This window comes from Saccopteryx leptura, chromosome 1, assembly GCF_036850995.1.
Source record: "Saccopteryx leptura isolate mSacLep1 chromosome 1, mSacLep1_pri_phased_curated, whole genome shotgun sequence".
Taxonomy (NCBI): domain Eukaryota; kingdom Metazoa; phylum Chordata; class Mammalia; order Chiroptera; family Emballonuridae; genus Saccopteryx; species Saccopteryx leptura.
In genome coordinates this window covers 165,129,084-165,155,905 of record NC_089503.1, presented here as the reverse complement: position 1 = coordinate 165,155,905, position 26,822 = coordinate 165,129,084, and the positions used below count along the sequence as shown (strand labels likewise).

The 26,822-nt window shown below is 37.9% G+C and overlaps 2 protein-coding genes across 2 annotated transcripts in view; both read left to right on the top strand.

Annotated features, from left to right (window-relative positions):
- The window catches only part of LOC136402219 (complement factor H-related protein 4-like), a 53,505-nt gene extending 50,540 nt beyond the window's left edge, over nucleotides 1-2,965 (top strand). The window contains 1 exon segment of the mRNA XM_066379896.1: nucleotides 2,743-2,965. Within this exon segment, the coding sequence (XP_066235993.1) occupies nucleotides 2,743-2,939 (197 nt within the window). The 3' untranslated portion in view covers nucleotides 2,940-2,965.
- Nucleotides 2,966-5,193: 2,228 nt separating this feature from the next.
- Nucleotides 5,194-26,696, top strand: LOC136388157 (complement factor H-related protein 4-like). Its single transcript, XM_066360134.1, has 12 exons — nucleotides 5,194-5,314; nucleotides 6,077-6,271; nucleotides 7,034-7,210; nucleotides 10,026-10,208; nucleotides 10,652-10,856; nucleotides 12,243-12,481; nucleotides 18,346-18,519; nucleotides 19,811-20,005; nucleotides 20,597-20,767; nucleotides 23,134-23,310; nucleotides 23,504-23,686; nucleotides 26,209-26,696. Exons 1-12 carry the CDS (start codon nucleotides 5,257-5,259, stop codon nucleotides 26,400-26,402), a joined length of 2,151 nt encoding a protein of 716 aa, XP_066216231.1. The 5' UTR covers nucleotides 5,194-5,256; the 3' UTR covers nucleotides 26,403-26,696.
- Nucleotides 26,697-26,822: the final 126 nt, after the last annotated feature.

The window sequence follows — 26,822 nt, the reverse complement described above, 5'->3', positions numbered from 1 at the left end:
TTTTGGGATAGATGTCAGACTTTATTTTGAGTCTTTGCTTTAAAAGAAGCAGAAAGCATTGATTGGATAAGATCCTTAAAGGCAACATCAAACAACATTTAATATATTACCTAGACATAGAGTATATTAATGCAGCCAGGTAAATTTTTGCTTCAAATAGTAAAGGTAAGAAAGAAAGTCTTAGAAGTGTGTTTTGAGAGATGTGTAGAGCTCAGATAGCATATAGTTTTGGATATTAACAGCATCTGAACATGCTGAGGAACTTTTGAAAACTTTTGGATTTCAGGAGTCATGTATATTATTTCATGAAGTTTCATAATGTTAGAGTCAATACAACATGTTAGGACATAATTTTGAGCTACTTCTAAGGCTTTATCAATGTCAGTGAGGGCTGAACTAGAATGCAAAATACATGGGTCAAGAGTAGAAATAGAGGCGGTCCATGATATCTTCAAAATTTGATAAATGATTGCATAAACATGTAGGACATATATACAATGGAATACTACTCAGCTATAAGATGAAATACTGACATTGGCAACAATATGTATGGACCTTGGGAATGTCATGTTGAGTAAATTATGTCAGATAATAAAAGACATGAACCATATGATTTCACTCACATGATATAAAATTGAAAGCAACAAACAAACAAACAGGAATAAAAATCAAAATCTCATAGAGACAGATAACAGTATAGCATTTCTCAGAGGGAGTAATAAGGGAAAAGGCGGTCAAATACATGGTGAGGAAAGGTTTGTCTTTGGGTAGTGGGCACATACACAGATGATGTATCATAGAATGTACATTTGAAAACCATATAATTAACCAATGTCATCCCATAAATTTAATTAAAAAAAACAAAATTAAAAACTTTATTGTGCACAATTTTCTACACTGCAATAGAGTTTACCTGTTGAAATCAGAAAAGATCTTAAACAATATTATAAAATGTAAAATGTTGCTTACTATCAGATTCTAGTAGCAATATACTTAAGAATCACTAACATCTAAAAAAAAAAAAGTCTGAGGAAGGTAACACTAGCACTATTTTGACAGATAGGGGCACAGTGAGATTGTGGAATAGAGAAATTTGTTCCTAGCAAGTTGAGATTCAAAACCCCTCTATGTGTGTATCCATGCATCTATGTTGCCTGTCTGTACCATAGAGTATGAAAAAGATTAAATAGATAGATGATTGATAGATAGATAGATGATAGATAGATAGATAGATAGATAGATGAAAGATAGATAGATAGATAGATAGATAGATAGATAGATAGATAGATAGATAGATAGATATGGATGGATATAGAGATACGTTTATGTATATCTGTATATATGGTTGTATTTTAATAGAAGATTGTTTCTTAGGAAGTTTGTGGTTTTCTGTTGTCCTCTTTCCACCTTCTGTGGGCATTAAATAAAACTATAACCATGGATTGGAACTAGCAGAGTAGAAATCAGTTTGGAGGATTCACAGTCAGTGCCAATAGAATGGGAAAGGGCTGAATGGAAACCACGGCCCCAGGGGAGCAGGTTCACACGGTTCCCTCTGACCTGAAGGCACCTGTGTGGGTCTGTGCATCCCGGAGGTCAGGCTGCTAGGCTCCATGTTCTCCATCGCCGCCTACTCCGCTCTGAGGAGGGATAACGGAACTTCCCTTTTCCTGGGTTTCCCCTGTGTGACTAGGAGTGACTGTCTGATGCGGGCTGCCAGATATCACGGAAGAGTCCTGAGAGCAATATTTGGCCCCTGCTGACATGTATTAGCTATTTAGATGGTTTCACCATCTAATGTTACCGTAATCTAGTGGTTCTCAAAGTGTGCACCAGGGCACACTGGTGCACCTTAGAAGATTTCCAGGTGCACCCTATGGTATTCCAGAAAAATATGTGCCTGTTGGGGACCAAAAAACCAACAGGATATTTTGAGTTTAGATTTTTGGGGGACAGAGGTATGGGGAATTGGCTGTAAGCTGACAGTCTGCCCAAGCCCCCACCTCATTTGCCTGATTAGGTTGCAAAAGGCTGTTAAGCTGTGGTGCTGGATTGTTTACACTACCCCCATGTTCCCCAGAAAGCCTGGAGGCAAGTTTCTTCTATCCATTGTTTGGTGTAAAGTTAAGATGATATGTATGGTGGGGGTTTTCCACACTAAACACAATTAAGAATAAGAAGAAAAAAATTCTTCAACATATTGACAAAGAAATGAGAGTTTGCCTATCAAAGATGTGCCCAAACATTGAAGAAATCTCTAGGACACATCAGGCTCATGTTTCTCATAAACACAAGAATGAAAAAACTTAACATATTCGGGCCAAGACCTGCCAAATTTACTAAATCTAACAAAGAATGTATCTATATTTATTAAAAAATAATTTTTTATCATTTTTTTTATTTTTAACCCCTCTTTTTTTATGAATTCTAAAAAGCATAACTCAAAAATGTAACAAAAAATGTTTTTTAATGTCAGAATAAATTTAATTTTGTTGTATTTATTTCATTTAATTACCATAAAAGCATGTTTGGACTTTATTTTTTTTCTTTAATATTTGACTTAATTATTATAACCTACTTCTCAGAAATTTGTATTTAGTGTGACTATAATTATTTGTAGGATTTTAAATGAACCCCAACTTCAAAAAGTTTGAGAACAACTGCCCTAACCTATTCATTACATCAAAGCTGTCCATAAAAATGAAAGTTGTTTATTGTTTTTATTTCTTTTTCTACTTTCAGAACCATGTATAATATCTAAGGAAGACATGAATAAAAATAACATACAGTTAAAAGAGGAGAATGACAACATCTACTATGTGAAAGCAGGGAATGTCATTGAATTTGAGTGTAAATCGGGACACAGTGCAGTGACGGCAGTGCACTCATTTCAGGCTCTGTGTGGGGAAGGAAAAGTGGACTTGCCCAGATGTGAATGAAGAAGTATTATCACCCCAAATGTGTAGCCAGCTTCCCCCTGTCACTCTTATTGCCTCAAAGCTTATAAAAACTTCTGACGTTTCCTCCTCTTTTCTACATTATTTCAAAGAAATTTTTTTTTAAAAAGTGTGGTAGTCTCAATTTTCAACTTAATCTCTTCTGAATGATAGTAAAACAAACTCTATCATCTCTTCCATTTGTACCAAGACAATAATTATTCAGGATTCCTGGAGTCAAACTCCTTGCCAATTGCCCCAAACCAGGGTGGCTAGCAATTCTGGGTACTGAGGGAGAACAGTGTGGAATTAAGAAAATAGACACACCAAGGAAAAAGGATGGGATTGGGAGGCCCCTGCAATACTGATGGCAAGATCAGAGAGAGAGCCCCCAGTCCTTGCTTTATTATATAGCATAGACAATTAAAGCCTTTAAGCCAATATACAGATAGGGAAGTCTCTGATACAAAACCACTCATCTGAGGCATAAATTGGATTCCTCAAAAGAGTGCACCACCCCACACACCCCACATCATGCAACAGTCAAGGGTGTGGGGAAAAGCTTAGTGATGAAAGGATCTTAGTATTAAAAGATCTTAGTATTAAAAGATCTTAGTGTTAAGAAATCTTAGTATTAGTATTAAAAGAGTGGGAAAGTCTTAGTCTTAAACTAAGCCTTAGGCTATAACAACCTTGCCAGCTTACAGCCTGTTTCCCACAGCCAATCAATAAGCAGTCATGCCAATAACTGCGTGTCTTTGTGCACATTGAATCCGATGTTTAAACAAAGCTTGTGAGCTTAGAATTTATTGCAGGAAGTAATACCACAAAAAAATTAGATGTTAAAATAGTAAGTGAAGCTAATCCACGACTGTTCTCTCTTCCTGGAGTCAGAGGGTGAATCCCTGGATGGAAGCTGGATGTTTTCATTCCCTGTCCAGTTACCATACTGAATGGTTTACAGAGTCACAGCATCGCTCTTCCATTAGACAAGAGTAATCACTTGTTTTATGCTTGTAAATCTTAAAATATCTGCTCATGGAACATTGATCAGAAGCTAAGTAAATACAGGAAATTAATTTTCATTTTCTCAAAACTCATTCCAGAGGCATATGAAAATAGGTTAGAGTCCCCAACAAAGGGAAGCCCTGTCTGATCACCAGTCTCCAGTATGTATCTGGCAGAAATATATCAGCCAGACGACCTCTTGATTCAGGTTAGACTTTCATTTCCCATGTTCTCCACCGTTAGCCTCTGAATATCTATCCTCTACCCTAATGAATGAGGTGCCTCAGAGCACTTCAGAGTGTACTAAGACACTTGTTTTGCTGGGGTGTAACATTATGTGTGTTTATAAAAAAATGTCTGTACTTACCTACAGGCAGGGAAGTTCAGAGGGTGGAGCAGGGTCCTGACACACTGCTTGATGTCCATAGACTCCTAAGGACTGTGTTGACTGAGGGCAAATAAAGGACAAGAAAATTACAGTGAGCTGGACTCAGAGTTATTCTCGTACAAACCTCTCGGTTCAGAAAAAAACCTCACACACTGTCAAAGACATGTTTAATTTGTAAATTAGTATTTAACATGACTTTTGGTGCCAGTCTTTTGCTGTGCCTTAGGAAAGTTGCAGAAATACATATAGCTAGAGTTGGGTTCAGGGCTCCTTTAAATTCAGAGCCCCTTTAAAATCCAAATTCCCCTCACCCAACTTCCCACTAGGGCAACTTCTTCATTAAGCATCTCCCTCTCCCAACCTCCTCCTCCCCTTAATCAACTCCCCCCCACCCTGGGAAGTTTCTGAGAAATGTCCTTGGGACAAGGCCATCAAAAGAGAATAGAGGGTTGCAAAAGGGAGGCATTCTGTGACCAAAGGCAACAAACCAGGATATGCTAATCTGAGCATGTCCAGGTGCAGACAACCCCATGTCAGCAAATGCCTGCAGCAACCCCTGTATCAAATACCCACTTCCTGCAGTTCGGGGTTGACACCCTTTGCTGGTCTCAGTCTGCTTGCACTCAGGTGCTTTTAAAATAAACTTTTTTTGAAACACACTAGCCATGTGTTTTTCGTTTGGCACGTGGTTTCTGCTTTTCACATCTCGGGGAATGAAGTAAAAGATATGATTGGAAAATCATTCATGTAAGTTACTGGAAAACACTCTGAACTTTGATATTTACTGAGTGACCTGAATAAATGAGCTTCCTGATAGTGCACTTATAGTCAGAGTCACACTGGATACCTCCTCCTGAAGCTGACTTGAAGCCTCAAACAGCACCTCTGGAACACCTGAGTTAATATAACTGGGGAGACACCAACATGCTGTTACTGACCACTGTCATTCTCACCTTGTGTGTGTTCTGGGCTCATGGACAAGGTAAGTTGAGGACCAAGCTGAACACTCAGCTCACCTCTCAACTATAACATCATGTCATATCTAGTATCACGTGTCTAATTTTTTTAATGAATCAACAAGTAAGAATATCTGTGTTGTGACATCACAATAGAGAATAACTTTATGGGAAGATTTTCTTAAATTAAACGAAAGGGAAAATATAATAAAGTATATTTAATCTCATTTTCTGGGTTTCACAGCAAAAAGACAGAATTTAGTAATTCTTTCTTGGTTTATACTGGGGTTGCTGACCTTTTTCACTTTATGAAGGTCTCCTTACTGCTTCATTGAAAATGTCCCAGTGAGAGGAATTCACATACACATATCTGTTCACACACATGTGCCAGGCAACTTGTTGCTGGGCCAATATTTCTGAGGGTCCATGTTCAGGCGACACAGGACGCAGCGGCACAAGACATGAATGGAGAGCTAGAGGCAGCCCGACCATCCCACAGCGAGTGTCTCAGATTGGGGAGGTGTCCTGGCTTCAACCACTTTCTTTCTCTCCCTCAGCATTCACATTTTCCCGTGGGATTTTAATCTTGGAAATACTTCTAAACAACTAAAACCTTACACATCCTGAGCTCCCCCAATCCCTTGATCTCTTAATTACAGATTACCCCAATTCCCCAATTTCTAATACCTGTGGAGAAAGGTAACCAGAATAATAAATTCATCCCTGGGATTCTTCCAACAAAGAAGAATTATTCATACATGTGAGATACTATCTTTTTGTTTCTTCAGGAAGAACTTGTGGTTTTCCAGAAATAAAACATGGAAACATATATGAGGAAAACAAATATAAACAAAGCTTCCCAGTTGTGCTGGGAAAATATTTCTACTACTCCTGTGATCACAGTTTTGTGTCTCCCTCACAGTCACTCTGGACTCGAATAACTTGTACGGAGGAAGGATGGTCCCCAACACCACAGTGTCTCAGTGAGTACATACCCCGTCATCACTGTGGTGACTCAGTCTGCATATTCAGCGAGTGGGATGTAGGGGGTGGGTTACCTGTAGAAATCACACAGTCTGGACGATTACAGCATCGGGCTAGTGGAGCCAGCAAAGATTGGATATGTCACTCTTCAGAAATAAAATCAGCGACTAATAAGATCCCAACTTTGTGGAATAGCTAAAAAAAAACTTTTTTCATTTCAAATACTAATGTCAATAGTTTCAACTGTAAATTTTAATTTTAACACCCTCTCTTGGTAATTGTACGACCACAGATTTGTCTCAGGAGAGTCCATTTTCACACATCATTTCTGCTGAAAATATGCAGTTCTTTTGGATGTTCAAAAGCAGTTTTTATGATTTTCCTTACTTTGGTGATTTTTATTAGTTGCTTCATTGTTAGTTACATGTGTCTTACTCTTCCAATCAGGGTAGGGACATGAAGAAGTCAGAATCAGGAGAGAGAAAAACTAACGAGGCAAACAAAGAAGATGAGAAAGCAAGAGAGTCGATCAAAGGAGAAAAATAGCACACTCACTTGTCTGGTAGTTAAAGTAACTTTACAAATGTGATAATGTTTTTATACATAAGTAATGATTAATGACTTTACTTACTCATCTATTAATCACCCATGAACTAATTTTTAAGAATGTACTTTTTGCAGTAGATTTTTGTTTTGAAGTTTGCACAGTGCGACGTCTGTCTCAATACAAAATTTCTGTTTGCCGTCTTTTGGGATTTCAGGACAATGCTTCTTCCCTTGGGTGGAGAATGGTCATTCTTCATTTTCGGGACAAACACATAAGGAAGGTGACACGGTACAGATTGTCTGTGACATGGGCTACAGCCTCCCCGATAATCAGAGTGGTATCACGTGTACGGAAAGTGGCTGGTCCACCCCTCCTACGTGCAGTCGTAACTGTAAGTAAAACGCTGTCCTCTGGAATCCTGTACTCTTTTTTATTTTATATGTATAAAAGAGATAACTATGGCAAATCTATGCAATTGCTGTTGTAGCTATTGTACCTCTGTACCTTTAGGGGTTCCATTTTGACTAAGTAGATTTGCCAGCCTCTGGATCATCACTAAATAATAATTTTGCCTGCTCGTGGAAACTAAACATAGGCAAAATTAGAAAACATTCATCAGGAACATGGTGAAAGTCTTTGCAAGCCACTTATATGTTTTAGCAACACGAACTTAATGTTTATAATGAAATTATGCAAGATCAGTTGACACACCATGAGAATAAAATTAAATTTTACATACAGTGACAATTAAAATATCACATTTACAAAACCACTTGGTAAATGTTAAATGTATACCATCTAAAGACTAGCACAAAAGTATTGATAATGTCCACAGTGTCAGAACTCTGCCCTCTGAAATTTGGATTTCCAGTGTGTGATTTATAATAGGAAAAACTCTTTAATAGGAAACCATATGAAAAATAGCAGTATATTGATGTTAGAGTAGAGTTGGAGTTTCTTAGACTGTTATATGTAAACAAAACAGTAACTGAATTTGAATAATGAACCTGACAGTCAGATTTCTAAAGCATGGTCAATGCCTTTAGAAGTCTCTAGTCTAGCCTTCGGTATCTGCACACTCTAGCGAGAAATCGCTTATCATTTATCAACTGATCAATATTTACTTCACTTGCATTAGATTATATTTATTGTGCACTGTTTGTTTGCCAATATAATATCGTAGGTGACCTGAGGAATTTTTATCTTGTTTTCTAGACTAGTTTAGTTATTGTTGGGGAGAAAACAAAAACGTTCTGTGGCTTAGGCTGCTCCTTCCTGGGCTTTTGGATGGAGAGTGAATGGCATCTTCTTGGGGCTGTGATGGGTGCAAATCTCATGGCTCTTCACTGTCAGAAGTTTGTCTTCCCTGTCTGGGATATACAAGAGGCAAAAAAGACACCCATTCAGTTCCCATGTTCCTGGCCACATCATCCACAGTCTTCTCATGTTTGTTTATGTAATTTGTCCAGAAGTTGTAGTTGAGTTTAGGAGAGGGAGTAGAAAGAAATGCTCGTTGTTCGCCTTTCAGAAACTGGAGGTTACTTAAGCTTTTTCTTTTCTATCAATTAGTTTCTTAAATTTTGACACGGAGTTTTATTGTTGTTTCTTTTTTTAATTTTTTTTTGTATTTTTTATTATTATTAATTTTAATGGGGTGACATTAATAAATTAGGGTACATATGTTCAGAGAAAACATCTCCAGGTTATTTTGACATTTAATTATGTTGCATACCCATCACCCAAAGTCAAATTGTCTTCCGTCACCTTCTATTTGGTTTTCTTTGTGACCCTCCCCTCCCCTCCAGCCTCTCCCTCTCTCCCCTCCCTCCCTCATCCCGCCTTCCCCTGGTAACCACCACACTCTTGTCCATGTCTCTTAGTCTCATTTTTATGTCCCACCTATGTATGAAATCATGCAGTTCTTAGTTTTTTCTGATTTACTTATTTCACTCAGTATAATGTTATCAAGATCCATCCATGTTGGTGTAAATGATCCAATGTCATCATTTCTTATGTCTGAGTAGTATTCCATAGTATATATGTACCACATCTTCTTTATCCAGTCATCTATTGAAGGGCTTTTTGGTTGTTTCCATGTCTTGGCCACTGTGAACAATGCTGCAATGAACATGGGGTTGCATGTGTCTTTACGTACCAATGTTTTTGAGTTTTGGGGGTATATACCCAGTAGAGGTATTGCTGAGTCATATGATAGTTCTATTTTTAGTTTTTTGAGGAACCACCATACTTTCTTCCATAATGGTTGTTTTACTTTACATTCCCACCAACAGTGAATGAGGGTTCCTTTTTTTCTCCACAGCCTCTCCAACTCTTGCTATTACCTGTCTTGTTGATAATAGCTAATCTAACAGGTGTGAGGTGGTATCTCATTGTAGTTTTGATTTGCATTTCTCTAATAACTAATGAAGATGAGCATCTTTTCATATATCAGTTAGCCACTTGTATTTCTTCCTGGGAGAAGTGCCTGTTCATGTCCTCTTAGCAAAAGACACAGAAAGGAAGATAGAAACGGGGAGGAGATGAGAAGCACAAGTCATAGTTGCTTCACTTTAGTTGTTTTATAGATTGTTTCTCATACATGCCTTGACCAGAGTGGGGGGCTCAAGCCGAGCCAGTGACCCCTTGCTCAAGCCAGCAACCTTGGGCTTCAGGCCAGAGACCTTGGGTTCAAACCAGTGACCTTGGGATCTTACTGATCACACTCAAGCTGCCATGCCCAAATTTTGCTGGTGACCTTGAGGATTCAAACCTGACCCTCAGCATCCCAGGCTGATGCTCAATTCCCTGCTCTACTGCCAGTCAGGAAACAGCGAGTTTTTCTTAGTGAAAATAAAAATCAAATACCTAGAGTTCCAAGGGACACTGCAGCAGATTGTATGAGAGTACAAGGAACCATCTGTGACCATGAACTATGTGTCTGCCCAGCACTAGTCATTGCAAAAAGCAGTTTTATATTGGAAAATGAGAATGCAGACACATTGTGGCTTATGTGAGCTTCACTGTGACATCAATGAAGGGGCTGCAAAACATTCTGTTCTCATTTTCCATGATTAGAATTTCTCCAAAGGGTCCTTCCAGTCTTCAGACTAACATGGGTCTTCATATTATGTATTGTGCTGGATTTGTACAGTGTTATGTCTTCTGTATGATAGTTTGTCTCTTAATAAATCAAAAAATATTCGTAGATGCTGATAAAAAATGTGGACCCCCTCCACCTATTGACAATGGAGACACTACCACGTTCCCATTAATGGCCTATGCCCCAGGGTCATCAGTTGAGTATCAATGCCAGGCCTACTATGATCTTCAGGGAAGTAGGAAAATAACATGTCGTGATGGAAAGTGGTCAGAACCCCCAAAATGCTTAGGTAAGTCCTTCAATATTCTCATGGATTCTGAGAAAATCAGTATAATGAGTCTACTTTGCTATTTGCAATAAACATTTGATGAATTAAAAAACAATTCTACTGAATTCTTGACTATCAAATATAAATATGTAAAGAATTGTAGTTTGAAAAATTCTTAAGCAAGACCAGCAATAAAAGATTTTTTCACTTATGGTCTTCATATTATTGACAATATGAACTTTGACATTTAATTATTATACTTTAGACGTAGTACCTCATTTTTACCTCAGAAATCATTTAAAATGTTTTACATCTACAGAATGGGTTCTCAATGAGTTGGTGTGAGAAAGGTTTTGAGAATAAATTCATGCATCAGTGTAGAGAATTTTCCACAAAAGTCTAAAATTCTGAGAAAAATATTTGTATATTACTTAACATCTTATGTTTATTTTTTTTACCTACAGATGCATGTATAATATCAGAAGAAATTATGAGAAAACATAACATTGCATTAAGATGGAAATATGATAAAAAAATTTATTACAGAATGGAGGATGAAATTGAGTTTACGTGTGTATATGGTTATCGTCCAGAGTCACCACGAACTGTAATGCGAGTTCGCTGTCTGGAAGGGAAAGTGGCATACCCTACTTGTGTAAGAAGATATTAGTTATATCGCAGTGTTAAAGTTAGAATATGCATATTCATTTAGATCTCTTTTATCATTAATCCCATTCTTACAATTTCATTTTTCAAGTACAGTTTAACTCATGTTTATTCATAAACAGAATTTGTGTGAACTATTAAGTGGAAGATGTCATGAGAATGTGAGAGACCAACGAATCACTTGTTAGCAGCTTCTCATTAAAGTGTGGCAAAGCAAAATGCTCTGTGTCCTGTTACTGAACCGTCCAGGCCGGAACTTAGTTACGTCAGGGTGGAGCTCGGTCTGCTCACCGCTCTCTGAACTTTCTCCATGCCTTCTCCCTAAGTGCTGAAGCATTTTGAAATTTTCCTTTAGAGAAAATTGAAAATAAAATCACTTGTCAAATACATAAAAACCAAGCGGGATCATACTTGTGTTAGCAATAAGATGTAAGAAGTGATTACTTCATTTTGTTCCTCTATATTTAGCTATTGCTAAATATACCCCCAAAAGATTAAATGCATGATCTTCTACAACCTGTCTATGTGCCCTTGAGCAGATCTACCTCCAGGATCTGACAAATCACAACACTCAACACCTCAAAGATCTGCCTGACCCACTGTCCCCAGAGTATTGTCAACCAGAGCCTGTGTGTCTTCTGGCACACATGACATGACCCATTTACCAGGTTTCCATGGAAACAGCATTAGCAGGCAAACTCTGAGTATTTTCCTGCCAAGTAAAGAAGAAAGGGATTTGTGGAAATTCAGAGTCACCTTATAGGGGACACGCCTGAGTCTGTGAACTTCAGAGTCACTGACACGATGCTGCTGAGGCTTCCTCTGCCTTTGCTTTTGCACGAGTGGACAATTGCATCCTTCAGCAGAAATAGTACATGGCTTTTCCCAGGCACGCTGGGCACATTTCTGAGCACGGGAAGAACCGGCGCATTGGTTCCCTGACCACACCACGTGGGCTGTGGGGGTGGGGACGGCACCAAAAGCCTGCAGACCCTCCTCCCCTAGGAATAAAGCAAAGCAAAGCTCTCTTCCCAGAGGGGGGATTCCAGGATGTAACAGGTGTGGAGTGGGGATTTCTGCCACAGCCCGACCACTGCCCTATTTGGCTTTTGCAGAACCCACGTCTGGGATTGAGAAACTAGGGAGCACCGTCAGTTTATCTAGACGGGGCCACCGTCGTTCTGTTCCCCCAGAGATGTTTCACTGCCTGAGAAAACTGGCCCACCTCCTGTGACATCTGAGAACACGCGGTAGGCAGCTCCTGCGGGGACAAAGGCTACTTACTGTCTCCCTCCTTGTTCGGAAAGACCAGCCGCAGCACTTTCCTCTGGGTGACAAGGTGGTCAGGACTCCCGCACTGTCCTCTCTCTGGGGTCGTCTGCTCTGCAGCCCCGTGTCATCACTTCATCTGCAGGGACCTCGGCCACCTCTCCCCTCCACCAGAAATCACACTGGCCCATCCCATGGTGACATTACGCCCGTTGAGCCCAGGGAGGAAGAAAGAGCAACGAGTCTAGACTTACTGGAAGACATTCACATGTCAGATGGTGGGGACAAACCCAGCAAATATCCAGGGGCCAGTTACCTCAGGGACGTCGCTAGGGACCGATGGTTCGGGTCACGTGGCAGTATGTCTTTTAAACTGAGACACACAACAAAGTTCTCCACAACAACAGCAACAAAAATGTGTGACTCCCACTGTGCCTCTTGAAGCTTTGGGGGCAGATTCGTCTCTATTGGAGGTGAGATTTAGCCCGTTTATCAGTGGTTCCCAAAGGTGCTGGTGTGACTGAGGCGCAGAATGGGAGGGGCTGGATCCCAGGTCCAGGCCGCTATGCACGGGACTGCCTCTCAGGCCCTGGACCAAGGAGATCCTAGGGTGCTGGAGTGACAGGGGGACCTAAGGGCGCAGTCTGGATCCTGCCACGGGCCCCTGTCGGTGAGTCACACGCTGACCTTGAGGAAAGCCCATTCATTGTCTTTGAGAAACTGCTTTTGGCCTGCCGCCAAGCCCTAGCCAAGGCTGAACCCTTGACACGGGTCAAGGTTTCATGTTGTTTACTGAACCAACTCCCAACTGTTATCTCACCATTTTCTGGGAAAACTCTCTTTCCCGCACTGGTTATTCTTACGCAAGAAGAGAATGACCTCTGTGGTCCGGTATCTCTGGACTCCCTTCCTCCCACGGCCCAGGTGTTTCTCATTATGACACTTCCACTCGGTGATAAACACAGAGTATTTATTGTCAATCTAGATATTGCGGATTAAAATTCTTCCAGTGTATTGTTTTTTCAAGATGAATTTTTGAATTATGCTGTTAGTGATTTATTTTGGTTAAATGAGGATATTTGACTTTTTCTGAATTCAAAGAATAAATTAATTAAGAAGAGTGGAGCTCTTCATGATAGTGAGTCTTCCAATCCACAAATATCATGGACTTTTTAATGTATTTGTCTTTAAATTTTCCTCAGTACTGTTTTGCAATTTTCTGTGTAACTGTCTTAACACTATTTTGTCAAATTTACTCCTGAATACTTTAAGATTTTTGTTAATGTTTATAAAGGATAGGATTCTTTTTAAAATTGCACTTTCCAATGTTAGTTTCTGACATAAAGAAAATATTTTTGTTTTTGTGTATTAGTTCAAGTAGCTCTTTTTCTGGAATTCTTAAAGTTTTTCTAAGTTATAAAAGTATATTTTCTCCTTACTTACAATTTCCCTGCCTCTTTCCTGTTCCCTTGTTGAACTTGATATCACCGAGCTTGTTGTATTGTTATGAAACACTTTTCATTACACTCTGGTATTCTCTTTTGATTTTCATTGTCTCTGGTCTTACCCTAAGCATTCACCTCTGACATGATTAGTTCAGACAGTTTACATTTTCAACACTTTGCTTTCAACGTATCAGTGCTTTAGAGTTAAATTACTCTCTCTGGAAACACTTTTACCCAATTCTGTTTTACCTTCTTTTTCATTGGCCTTGTTAATTTTAAGTTAACATCTTGATGAATTTTATGCCATTTGCCAATTGCTTCTAATTTGTCAGTGTTCTTTAGACTCCTTCCTTGCATTGTTTGACCTTAGTCTTATGCTTTAAGCACTTCATTGAATATTATTTGTTGGTTATTATTTATCCATTTTTAGTAGATTATCTATGTTCTATAATATACATACCAGTAGTTAGCCGATCACAGACCAACAGATATATTTTCTTCTGTCACTTCTCGTAAAGTGTAAGAACCATGACATCATATATTTCTCTTAAAATTTTTTCTGTATAGTTTTTCTTACATTTTTTTTTCAACTCTACATTGTATTTTAATGATTTTAAGGATAGAAATCTATATGTATCATTCACATTCGATCTTTCTTCAAAATATATACCTCTATTCTTAAATTCTACAACCCTTTGCCAATTATATATAATTTTTTCTGTAGACCCTTTAACTTATATCTCATAGTCATTTTAAAACTACATTTTTCTTATTTTTGAGCATATTGTTTAGGTTTATAGTTTTGATAGCTGTTTTCTGAATGTAGTTCATATTTTCTGCTTCTTTTCATGTCTAGTCATGTCTCATTTTCCACTGAACATCAGCAGGAATGCATTGTAGAGATTATAGATTCTTATTGTTGTCTCTGAATGTCATATATTTTTTAATTTTTCATTCAGTAAGAAGTTCTACTATAACTATTTTGTATTTTCTGATGGTTCAATATCTTACAAAATCTTTCTGGCTGGGGTAAGGAGAGGTGTTCCTGATGAATGTTTTCTAATTTTGCCTATGTTTAGTTTCCACAAGTAGGCAAAATGATTTTCTAGTGATGATCCAGAGGCTGGCACATCTACTTAGTCAAAATGGGACCCCTAAAGGTACAGAGGTACAATAGCTACAACAGCAATACTGCATAGATTTGCCATAGTTATCTCTATTATACATATAAAATAAAAAATAATACAGGATTCCAGAGGACCGTGTTTTACTTACAGTTATGACTACACGTAGGAGGGGTGGACCAGCCACTTTCTTTGATATGAAAACTAACCAATCCAGAGTCATACCTCTTCTGTCTGGACACAACAGCCCAGGAGGCAATAGTTCTGTAACTTAATTATCCCAGGACCAAATGCCAGGACCTAGAGATTACCCTGTAGCCCAAAGCAAGCAAGCCAGCATTATCCAAACTAGCCAATCCAAATCTGTTCTCTCTGCCTGCCTTGCTCTCCTCAGAAAGTCCTAATAAAACTCATGGCCTAACCCTTCTTCTCATCCCTACCTTCTCTCTCTGTCTCCAGGACTTGAGAATATTATGAATTTGGGGGGGTTCCCCCCCCCCTTAACCCGTGCTCTGTCTTCTCTTACCAATGCTGGGTGGCTGACCATCTCATAATAATAAAAAACAGAAATTAAGTTCTGTGGAACACTATTACCCTGTGAAGTCTTGGTTTTAAGTTGTTTTTGTTGTTGTTGGTGGTGGTGGTGGTGGTTTTTAAAGATTGGTTTATTTAATTGTTGACTTAAATCAACTATATAAACTGGACTCAACTTCTGGGTCATAATATATACTCCTGAGACATATCTATCTGGATTCAAGTAACATGTGACAAATTTAATGAGCTAGGCTGTCCTTGAACTCCAAAGTCCTATCATCCGCACTGGCCATGATCTGAAAGGTTCCGCCTTAGAGCAATTTCATTCAACAAAGCTGCTTAGACTTTCATGCCATGCGTGCCCATGTAGATTTAGTAAATGGTGTAAAGGGAAGGATTATTGGGAGTTTTCCCAGGGACTTCTTTTCCTTCCCACATGGCAAATGCTCCAGCAGCCCCAAACTCAGATCTCAGAATGCTCAGGGCTTTCTGCCCAAGCTCTACTATTCGGGTACCATGTGGACATGAGACGTGTCTAAGCTCAGAAAGTGGAAAATTATGGATCTCACATATTTTTATTCCCTTCTCTTGAAAGTGGGACACTAATTTCCACTTGCATCCACTCACTCAATCAGTTCATTCTCATAATTGTATTGAGTTTATAATAGTTATTTCTTAGAGGTTCCATCTGATACCAGCTATTTTGCTAGATGGGAGGTCTAAATTCTATACCTTACTCTAGTGTAAAAGTATTGTCATTATAGCAAATAAAGAAGTGAATACATATTTAAAACTCAACACTTTGACTCTATGACATTGGTAATTGGTTTTACTCTTTCCTACCAGTAATTTTTCCATATTAAGTATTAACTTGAGCTTAAAAGCAATCCTCTTATATTTAATAACCACATCTTAACTGATTATTTAATTGGGTATATATGAAGAAAAGTAAAATAAATAGAATTAATAGGTCAGTGAAAGAACTGGTGAGGACGCTTTATTTATGTCCCTACTACAAATTGGGAAAGTTTGAACGCCTCTGAATATGTTGTACCCTAAATTAAAAGGTGTCTTAATGCCCATTAGTTAAAGAATATTTTAATGGTCAAAAATATTTTGAAACACTTGTACTCTGTTGTGTGGTCTATGTGAGTTAAAAAAAAATGTCAGTGCATTCTTAAAGACAAGAAAGTACAGATGGTAGAACAGAGTCAAATGCACTGGTTGGTGTCCATCAGTCCCTAAAGACTGTGTTGGTTGAGGTCAAGTATAGGACAAGAGAAAGTTGCAGTGACATGACCTCAGAGTTATTCCCAGAAATTTCTTGGTTGAGAAAGGACCTCACCCATTCTCCAGAAGTGTTTATTATAAAATTTAAATCGCTTGGGTACCAGTAAATACTGTCTCGAAAGAAAGTAGTACAAACACATATCAGGGATTCAGTTTCAAGAAATAGTTGTGAAATCACTCATAGGAATTCAGTTTTGCCATTTATGGCAAAACTCTCTAACTGGATATCCACTAAATGATTTAAATAAACTAGATTCTTGGGTGGAGCACTTAAATTTAGAGCCACACTTGACATCTGCTCATGACACAGATTTAAAACACCGAATAGCACTGTTGGAATATCTGTGTCGCTATACCATTGGAGATGCCTAACATGCTGTTGCTCGCCGCTGTCACTCTTACCTTGCACATTTCCTGGGCTCACGGACAAGGTAAGGTGAAATTGACTTGAATATTTAGCTTCCTTCTGAAATATGGCTTTGTCCTTTTTATTTCTCTTTAATGTTTAAATAAATTGACTGGCTGAAACATTCTGTGGTGTGAGGATACAATAAAAAATACCTTTATGGAATATTTATCACATAATCACTTCAAGGGAAATTAAGAGTTTTCTGTCTCCTGAGTTCCACAGTGTGACAGCCACTCCTCAGTGGTAGGGAATCATGTGAACAGGCTCATGATCTTGACTAGAAGTATGTCACAGAAATGCTAGATTATAACCCCAAAACTGTCTGAGGGATTCTTATTTCTGATATTAGAAAATTCAAAAAGCAATAGATATTTTCATAAATTAACACATTACAATGATTTTACAGTTGTTTTTATGTCAAGCTTCTTTATGTCATATATTTTAAATATGTTTAGGTTACTATATTTTAATTATAACTTTGAAAAACTATTAAAGATCATTCACATCACTATCAATTTAATATTTTAACAGAAGTAGCTTTATGGAACTGACATATCTTTTTTAACAAAAATAAAATCTATTCTTAATTTCCAGTGTAATCATAATACATTTTCATTTGTTTTCTGAGATCATGATAAATGTTGAAAATTTAAATATTTTAAAGATCATTTCTATTATTCAATTTACAAATTATTTCCCATGATTTTTGGCATCATTTTACTTTATACTCCAGCCCTCACATGTTTGAGTTATCATAAATTAAACGTCTAGTGAACCTACGGTGCCTCATGAAATACCAGGTATGAGAAGAATGTACTGATATCACTTTCTATTATTCATTTCATAATCTGTGACATGCTGGGGTGTGTACATTATTTAATCTGGGCAATATCCTGTAGTAACAACAATCACAACAGAATGGGGCTTCCTAACGGTCCCAACTGGAAGCACCCTGGTCCCCAGTTCACTCACATGAAGGACTTGAGCATCCTTTGACATCTGAAAAGGGTCCTGGACAAACCTTCACGGGTCTGGAGGGACCCTCCCACCAAGTGCTGGGAGGAAGAGACTCAGAATATGTGTGAACAGTCCTTATCACAACTTCACAAGCCAAGGCACTTAAGGAAGGAGGAAAGCATAGTTGAAGTGACAGGTTAGGACTTCATACCACACACGGGATGACATGACGGGCATGATGGCTACGGAGAAAGCACTGCAGAGCACACAGGCACCAATTACTCAGGTGAGAGGATGAGAGGAGGAAGTGACTTGGTGTGGGGAGGGCCCAGGGCTGTGCTCATTTCAATGCCATTTTTCTCTATGGTAAGGACAAAAAAGGACAATTTGTTTTATTCTCATGTGCCTGACTATTTTCATGGGCAGTGATTTCTGCATTATTTACATGTTCTTTTCCTTTTCAGAAATAACATGTGATCCTCCAAGGTTTGAAAATGGGGGCTACACTCCTGACAGGGCAGTATACAAACTTGAAGAAGTAATCACATACCACTGTAAGAATGGCTTTCATCCCTCAACCCGAGGGATTAAGGCAAAATGCACTGACAAAGGCTGGGAGCCCCCTCCAAGATGCAGCCGTAAGTTCCGTTCATATCTTGACCTGCTTCCTAATTATGAAATTACTTCTCTTAAACATAAAAAAAGGGAACCCATGAAGTCCAAATTATTGCCTTACTGTGAATGTAGAGCAGAGGAATTCATTTCTCTAATATAATTCTAATACCTGAACTAAACATTGCATAAAACTATATTATCTAGCACCTCATATATTAGTTATTTATTTCTGTGTAAATGTTTCCCTCAAATACCCTCGTTTTAAGCAATAACCCTCTATTGTCTCAGAGTTTCCAGGGCTCAGGGATTTGGGAGTGGCTCAGCTGCCCGGTGCTGAGTCTCACTCTGTGGCTGCAAGTAAGATGCTGTTTGAGATGGTATTAACAGAGGGCTGGGATGGGTTGGGTGGAGGATGTTTCCAAGAGGACGTTCTCCATGGCTTTTGCCAGGAGCCTCAGTGCCCAACCACCTGGATTTTCCATAGGTTGCATGAATGGCAGCTTCCTGTCCCCCAGAGTTAGTGATCAGAGAGACAAAAAGGACACCTCCATACCATTCACGACCTGGTCACACACTGTCACCTCAGCCGTCCATACTCTCTAGGAGAGGGTCCCTAAGTGCAGCACTCACTCAAAAGGAGGAATTGGGCTCCCCTGTATGAGGGAGGTGTGTTGGAGACATTGTTGATTTTCTAAAAATCATCACACGTCACCAAATGGCACTCAGTTCAACAGGGTATTATAATTCTGGGGATGCTTCTTTGACCCTTTTCAAGTGTTTTCTGTCTCTACAATCATATTCATTTTCTTTATATTACAGTTCATTGTGAAGGTGGTCCACACTTAAACTGGATATTCTTTGGCTGAAAAGTGCAATCATACAGAAATTAGGTCAATGCTCTCAGTGTTAATTAAGGGGAAAATCAAAATGAATTTTGAAAGCATGATACGAATAAAGAGGAAGCTGTTATCACCCTGAAACAGACCCCAAGAGTATAACAACAACAAGGAAAATTATTATTTATTTATTTTGATAAAACTGATGGATATCATCATATTAAATTCAGATGTTCAAAAAAATTCAGATGTTCAACATAAGGATTTGATATATGTATATATTGGGATCAGAAAACAGTTGTTATTTATGTCATCTGAATTTTATAACTTTTCTTGTCCTAGATATGCTAATGAAATGAGTATAATTAGGTTAATAAAATATAATTCACCAATGAAATGATTTATCACTCATTTGATTTTATTGTGATAAAACACTAACCATACTGTATTTTTGTTTGTTTGTTTGTTTTATTGCTAGTTCAGCCCTGTGACCTTCCAGAAATAAAACATGGAGTTCTGTACAGTGAAGATTCATACAGATCATACTTTCCAGTATCTTTGGGAAAGTGGTTTTACTACTCTTGTGATGACGGTTATGCAACTCCTACACAAAAACAATGGTATTACATCACTTGCACAACAGGAGGGTGGTCGCCAGAAATACCATGCCACAGTAAGTCAACCTCTAACCTTGTGCATAAAGGAATGGAGAGAATAAAAGACACAAGGACAATAAGAACTATATGACAAAAGTAAGGTGGAGGATGAGTTCTTTGAGCAGAAAGACCAATACAGGTATTTGCTTTTAGGAGAAGTTCAGTAAAAATATGAGAGATAGAAACAGACTTTACAAGAATAGTTACACTGATTGTCTAACCACAATGCTGCAGACCTGAAACTAATACCATATAATATTTAATGTATACTATAATTGAAAAATAAAATTTAATAACCATATAATTAGTATTATTACACTTCACATAAAATGCATTAAAATTACAACTACATAATTCCATTTATTTAAAAAGATGTAAAAAATGCCTATATCATTTATGCATATTTTAATTATAAAAACGAAAGATAAAATATTGAATATTGATCTTTTCTTTTTAAAATAATATTTCATACTAGCTTTAGTTTTTCTTAAACTATGTGTTTTTTTAATGCTTATACATTTTACTTTAAATATTGTAAAGATAACTTTCCATTTATTATTTTGACCAACTTTATGTGCTTTTTTTAATTTCCGTTTTATAATTCTTAGAAAAATGTGCTCTCAGTCATTTGGAACATAAACATTTTCCACATAAGGAAGAAAGCTATATAGAGGGTCAGTCTATAAAGGTTGACTGCGATCCTGGCTACAGCCTTGTCAATCAGCAGAGCACAGTGATGTGTACAGAGATCGGCTGGAACCCTCCTCCCAGATGCATCAGTAAGTAAACGGCTCTGAGAGCCCATCTGTGTGTGATTTTCCGAGACCCAGACTCATTGCTGTGAAAGTTTCATGTATCAACTCTCAAGCCAAATATACCAAGTCTCTTATGTCTTACAACAGACATATTTCGTCTTCCCTGCTAAATGTGTCTAAATTGTTTTAAATGTTTGATAAGTAGATTGTGTTACTGTGTTGAATTAAATGAGAATAGAACTGTAAATTATGAATGTCACTATATAATGTTAAATAAAACAGATAGTAAAGTAACATTCGCATTTACATTGAAATTGCACTCAATGTGTTCATGAAGAATTTAAAATATACTTAAAAATAAATACACCGAATTCCCATAGATTAAATCACTGGGATTTTATAGAAAGATTAAAATTACTGGGATTTCATATACAAGAGTTTATTTTCAAAAATAAAACTCCTCAGGTGAGAAGTCTAAGAAATAAGTTACCTGGGTCCATATTTTTCCTCAGCCATAGGGGGTCCTTGATTCCATGGTTACGAACCAGCAGCTGGACACTTAATTTTAACTCTGTTTCCAGGCAGCAAGAAGGAGGCTAAAGACACCAGTGGGTCGGGGATGGGACCTTCCAGCTGACCTTCAGGGGAGTGTTAGTGTTCCTCTCAGTCAGAACTTCTGCTTGTACAATGTTGATCAGATTTCAGTCAAACAGCCACAACAAGCTTCAAGGAACGTTGGGCAACATATCCTTTCCCATAGACAACTAATTGGAGGTTAGAAACGAGATTTGGTTACTCAGTAAGAAAGAGAAGATGGATGATGAATACCCAGATATCCATTAAATGCAAAGTGAATGGTCAGCTCCACCTCTTTGCATTAGCAAATAACATACTATTCTCCATTCTCCGTCAACCATTTCCCCTTTCAGAGGTGATCACTGTATTTAAAAGTAAATCACACACTTTGAAAAGTAAAAAGATACATAAATATTTGTAGCACCATACCGTGCTGAATTAGATCTTTGTATATTTAGAGTAGATGGTAATGGAGAAGGGCATCAATCTATCTCTTTCAACTCAACTTGCCTTTGGAGCAAAAACAATCCCATTGCAGACAGACTCCTTAGGGAACTTCAGGGGCGTACTAGCAACGCGAATTGATCTGTCAACTAGAACTTAGTTCCTTCCCTTCTCTCGTGTTTTAAACTCACCAACCCCTTGAGCCTGATCCCTTCCTCATAGTCTTCATGTTCCCTGTGCAGGGAGGCAAACAGGTCCTTCACTGAGATGGATGACATCAGGAGCATCAGGACCTGATAATTTGGTACTCCTGAGCAGGTCCAGCTCTGGGGGGCCTTGTTACATTGGGGCACAGTGAGGGGAAGGGTTGAGGGGTCCTGGGAGGTGGGTGAGCTGAGGGCTGAAGTCAGGAGGGCTGTCAAATGTGATGTTCACCAGTGGGCCCTGGAGCCCACAGTCACAACTAACAGGCAGAGCTTCCCATGTCAACATGAAGATCATGAGGAAGGACAGAGAGTCTTTCCGCATTGCAGATCCCATATGACTGGGAAGGATTTTCTGTTTCCTTCAGATTTTTGGGACCAATTTGGTACTTTAATTTCAATAGTTATTGATGTGTACATTCATATAAAAAAATCCACCAATCCAGTTGTTTTTAGCCATAGCATAAAACTCTTAATACATAGTACAACTTAGATAAATCTCAAAAACATTTTCATAACTTAAAAAGTACCAGACACAATTACAAAGTTGCTGATCTCAGTGTCACCTAGTGAGATATCCAGCCTGTAAGATATCAACTCACACATACTCAAATACTGTGTTGCATTCTTATGCTTGTCAAGGGCTCTCTTTAGTAAAAAAGCTGTACTCTGTAATTCACTTTTATACTCAATTTTGATAAATTTTCTATTATAGAAATCATAATGGAAAACACGGTACTTTATATAAATAATGAACAATGATAAAAACTTTCTCTTACACACATACACTTAGTACTATTATGTCTGGAATATAAATACACACATAACCTTTTAAATTAACAATTTTTTTAAATTTAAAATGTCATATAATCTCAATAATATAATTTAGTAACAACCAGTGACATACTCATAGTTAAAAATAGGTCTGACAAAATGTTTCTAATATATATGTAGAGGCTGTGATTGATAAGAAAAATGATGTATGTGGAAATCTATTTTTTAAGGTAAGGTACTCCAGCACAAAAAGAATATCAGAGCATTTTCAAGTGATGCTACACTTACCTGTACACACTTACAGTACAGGTTATTACAGCTGAAATGATATTTTCTGAGTTGGATTATACATGATGTAGCATTAGAAACACAATGGCCTTTATTTTGCTTTAGAACATTGTGGTATGCCATTATTTGAGAATGCCAGAGCCATCATCACTGGAAAACCGTTTAGACTCAATGACACGTTGGACTATCAATGCCTGGATGGGTTCGAAAACACAGACGGAAAGCCATCGGGATCCATGGTGTGTGGTGAGGACGGCTGGTACAACTTGCCAACCTGCTTTAGTAAGTGTTTTTATTCCTATATTTCCTTCTTCAAGAATTGCAAAATCTCTATCTATGTAATCCCTATTGGAGTGTGCATTATCTAGGGCATTTTTTTACACACAAGCTTTAAAATGCAAAATATAAAGCTTTATTTAGATCACTTCCAGGTAAACCACCAATTTGTCCTCACATTTAAAATGCTATTTTTCAGACCCAGCAGAAAACTGTGGGCCTCCTCCTGATATTAGCAATGGGGACATCATTTCCATCCCATTGGCAGTGTATCCTTCTTCATCACGGGTTGAGTACCAATGCCAGGCCTACTATGAACTTCGAGGAACTAAATATGTAACATGTCGTCAAGGAGAATGGTCAATGCCACCGAGATGTGAAGGTAAGTTCTGAATATTCTTCGGGATCCTGAGAAAACGACGGCACTGTTTCTGTGCTTGATACTAGTCCAGTATTCATAGCATGGAGTCAAGTTCTAGAAGTGTGTTCACAACAGCTATCTTGCTGAATGCCTGACATTCAAAATTGCACAAAGCTATAAGCTTAGAAAATCCTTGTGTCAATAATGACAAAGTTTTTTTCAAAGAGGAACAGTCAGATACACTGATTCTGATGCATTAAATTGACTACACTGTGGACCAAACCTTAACCATTCTCTCCTACTTATGTGACCTTCTGTAGGAGATTATAGCAAAAGCTGGGCTCCATGCCCTGGGAGTGGCAGGAACAGAGAGCAAAATTACTATTCGCAAGTCAGAAGAGTCTGAAAAGAGCTCCAAATTAGATTTTTAGGGAAATAAAGTACCGGAATTCAAAAAATAAATTCCTAATTTCAAGTGTGAATGACCAAATAGATGGACAAATCTAAGACATGTTTTATGGAACAAGCCTCACCTTTTCCAGATACTAATAATAGGAAGCAATTATTACTATCTGAGGACATGAAATCAGTTCTGGGAGAGGTCAGACTTTATTTTGAGTCTTTGCTTTAAAAGAAGCAGAGAGCATTGATTAGATAAGATCCTTAAAGGCAACATCTAACAATGTGTAATATATACCTAGACATAGAGTATATTAATGCAGCCAGATAAATTTTTACTTGAAATAGTAAAGTTAAGAAAGAAAGTCTTAGAAGTGTGTTTTGAGAGGTGTGTAGAGCTCAGATAGCATATAGTTTTGGATATTAACAGCATCTGAACATGCTGAGGAACTTTTGAAAACTTTTGGATTTCAGGAGTCATGTGTATTATTTTATGAAGTTTCATAATGTTAGAGTCAATACAACATATTAGGACATAATTTTGAGCTACTTCTAAGGCTTTATCAATGTCAGTGAGGGCTGAACTAGAATGCAAAATACATGGGTCAAGAGTAGAAATAGAGGCGGTCCATGATATCTTCAAAATTTGATAAATGATTGCATAAACATGTAGGACATATATACAATGGAATACTACTCAGCTATAAGATGAAATACTGACATTGGCAACAATATGGATGGACCTTGGGAATGTCATGTTGAATGAATTAGGTCAGATAGAAAAAGACATGAACCATATGATTTCACTCATATGATATAAAATTGAAAGCAACAAATAAACAAACAAGAAAAACAAACAATCAAAAACTCAGACACAGACAACAGTATAATGTTTTCCAGAGGGAAGAGGGCGAGGAAGTACTAAGGGGTTAAGGGGACCAAATATATATATGGTGACAGAGAGTTATCTTTGAGTAGTGAGCACACAATGCTATATACAGATAATGTATCATATTATAGAAATGTACACTTGAAAACAATGTTATTAACCACTGTCACCCCATAAACATAACTAAAGAAACAGAATTTAAAAGTTTATCATGTATAATTTCTACAATGCAATAGAGCTTGCCTATAGAAATCAGAGAAAGTCTTGAAGAATATTATAATATATAAAATGTTGCTCACCGTCAGATTGTAATAGCAATAAACTGGAGACTCCCTTACGTCGCAAAATAAAAAGTTTGAGAAAGGTAACACTTTTACTAATTTTACAGATGGGGGCACAGTGGGATAGATAGAGAAATTTGTTCTTACTCAAGCTGCAGTTCAAAACCATTCTATGTGTATATCCATGCATCTGTGCTATCTGTCTGTACCATAGAGTATGAAAAAAATTAGATAGGTAGGTAGATAGATGACAGATAGATACATAGATAGATAGATAGATAGATAGATAGATAGATAGATAGATAGATAGATAGATATAGATAATAGATAGATATGAGAAATGATGGATGGATGCATGGATGGATGGATGGATGAATGGATGAATGGATATAAAGATACATTTATGTATATCTGTATATATGGTTATATTTTAATAGAAGATTGTTTCTTAGGAAGTTTGTGGTTTTCTATTGTCCTCTTTCCACTTTCTGTGGGCATTAGAGAAAACTATAACCATGGATTGGAACTAGCAGAATGGGAATTAGTTTGGAGGATTCACAGTCACTGACAGTGGAATGGGAAAGGACTTAATGGAAACCACAGCCCCAAAGGAGTAGGTTCACACGGTGCCCTCTGACCTGAAGGCACCTGTGTGGGTCTGTGAATCCCCCAGGTAAAGAGCCAGGACCCTGGGGTCAGGCTGCTAGGCTCCACGTTCTCCATCCCCGCCTGCTCCGCTCTGAGGAGGGGTAACGGAACTTCCCTTTTCCTGGGTTTCTCCCTGTGTGACTCGGAGTGACTGATGACGGGCTGCCAGGTGTCATGGAAAAGTCCTAAGAGCATACTTGGCCCCCGCTGACATGTATTAGCTATTTAGATGGTTTCATCGTCTAATGTTACCCTACCTATTCATTAGGTGAAAGCTGTCCATAAAAATGAAAGATTGTTCATTGTTTTTATTTTTCGACTTTCAGAACCATGTTTAATATCTGAGGAAGACATGAATGAAAATAACATACAATTAAAAGGGAAACACAACACCTATTATGCAAAGGCAGGGGATGTCATTGAATTTACGTGTAAATCCGGACACAGCGCACTGACGTCAGTGCACTCATTTCTAGCCCTGTGTGCCGAAGGGGAAGTGGAGTTGCCCCGATGTCTGTGAAGAAGCATTGTCATCCCAAATGTGCAGCCAGCTTCCTCTGTCACTCTAATTGCCTCAAAGCTTATAATATCTTCCGACATTTCCTCCTATTTTCTACTTTATTTCAAAGAAAAATCTTTTTAAAATGTGGTAGTCTCAATTTTTCAATTTAATCTCCTCTCAATGATGGTAAAAACAAACCCTATCATCGCTTACACTTGTACCAAGACAATAATTGTTCTCCATCCCTGGGCTCAGACTCTTTGCCAATAAATAAATAGACATGCAGATAACCACGTGTCTAATCATGCAATACCCATGCCTATTGTTGGTGTGTTTGTTTTTAATATTGGCTTAAAGATTAAATTAAAAGTCATAGAAGTAAATGCACAGTAGAAAACAGAAATGTTTGGATGCATAGATCAATATTATAAGAGATGG

Bases quoted from the DNA above. Each gene is read 5' to 3' on its own strand.
- LOC136388157 (XM_066360134.1), top strand. From the start codon at position 5,257: ATGCTGTTACTGACCACTGTCATTCTCACCTTGTGTGTGTTCTGGGCT. The intron at 12,482-18,345 runs GTATGTCTTTTA...TTTCCTTTTCAG, and splicing joins ATGGTTCGGGTCACGTGGCA to AAATAACATGTGATCCTCCA. The intron at 20,006-20,596 runs GTAAGTCAACCT...TATAATTCTTAG, and splicing joins GCCAGAAATACCATGCCACA to AAAAATGTGCTCTCAGTCAT.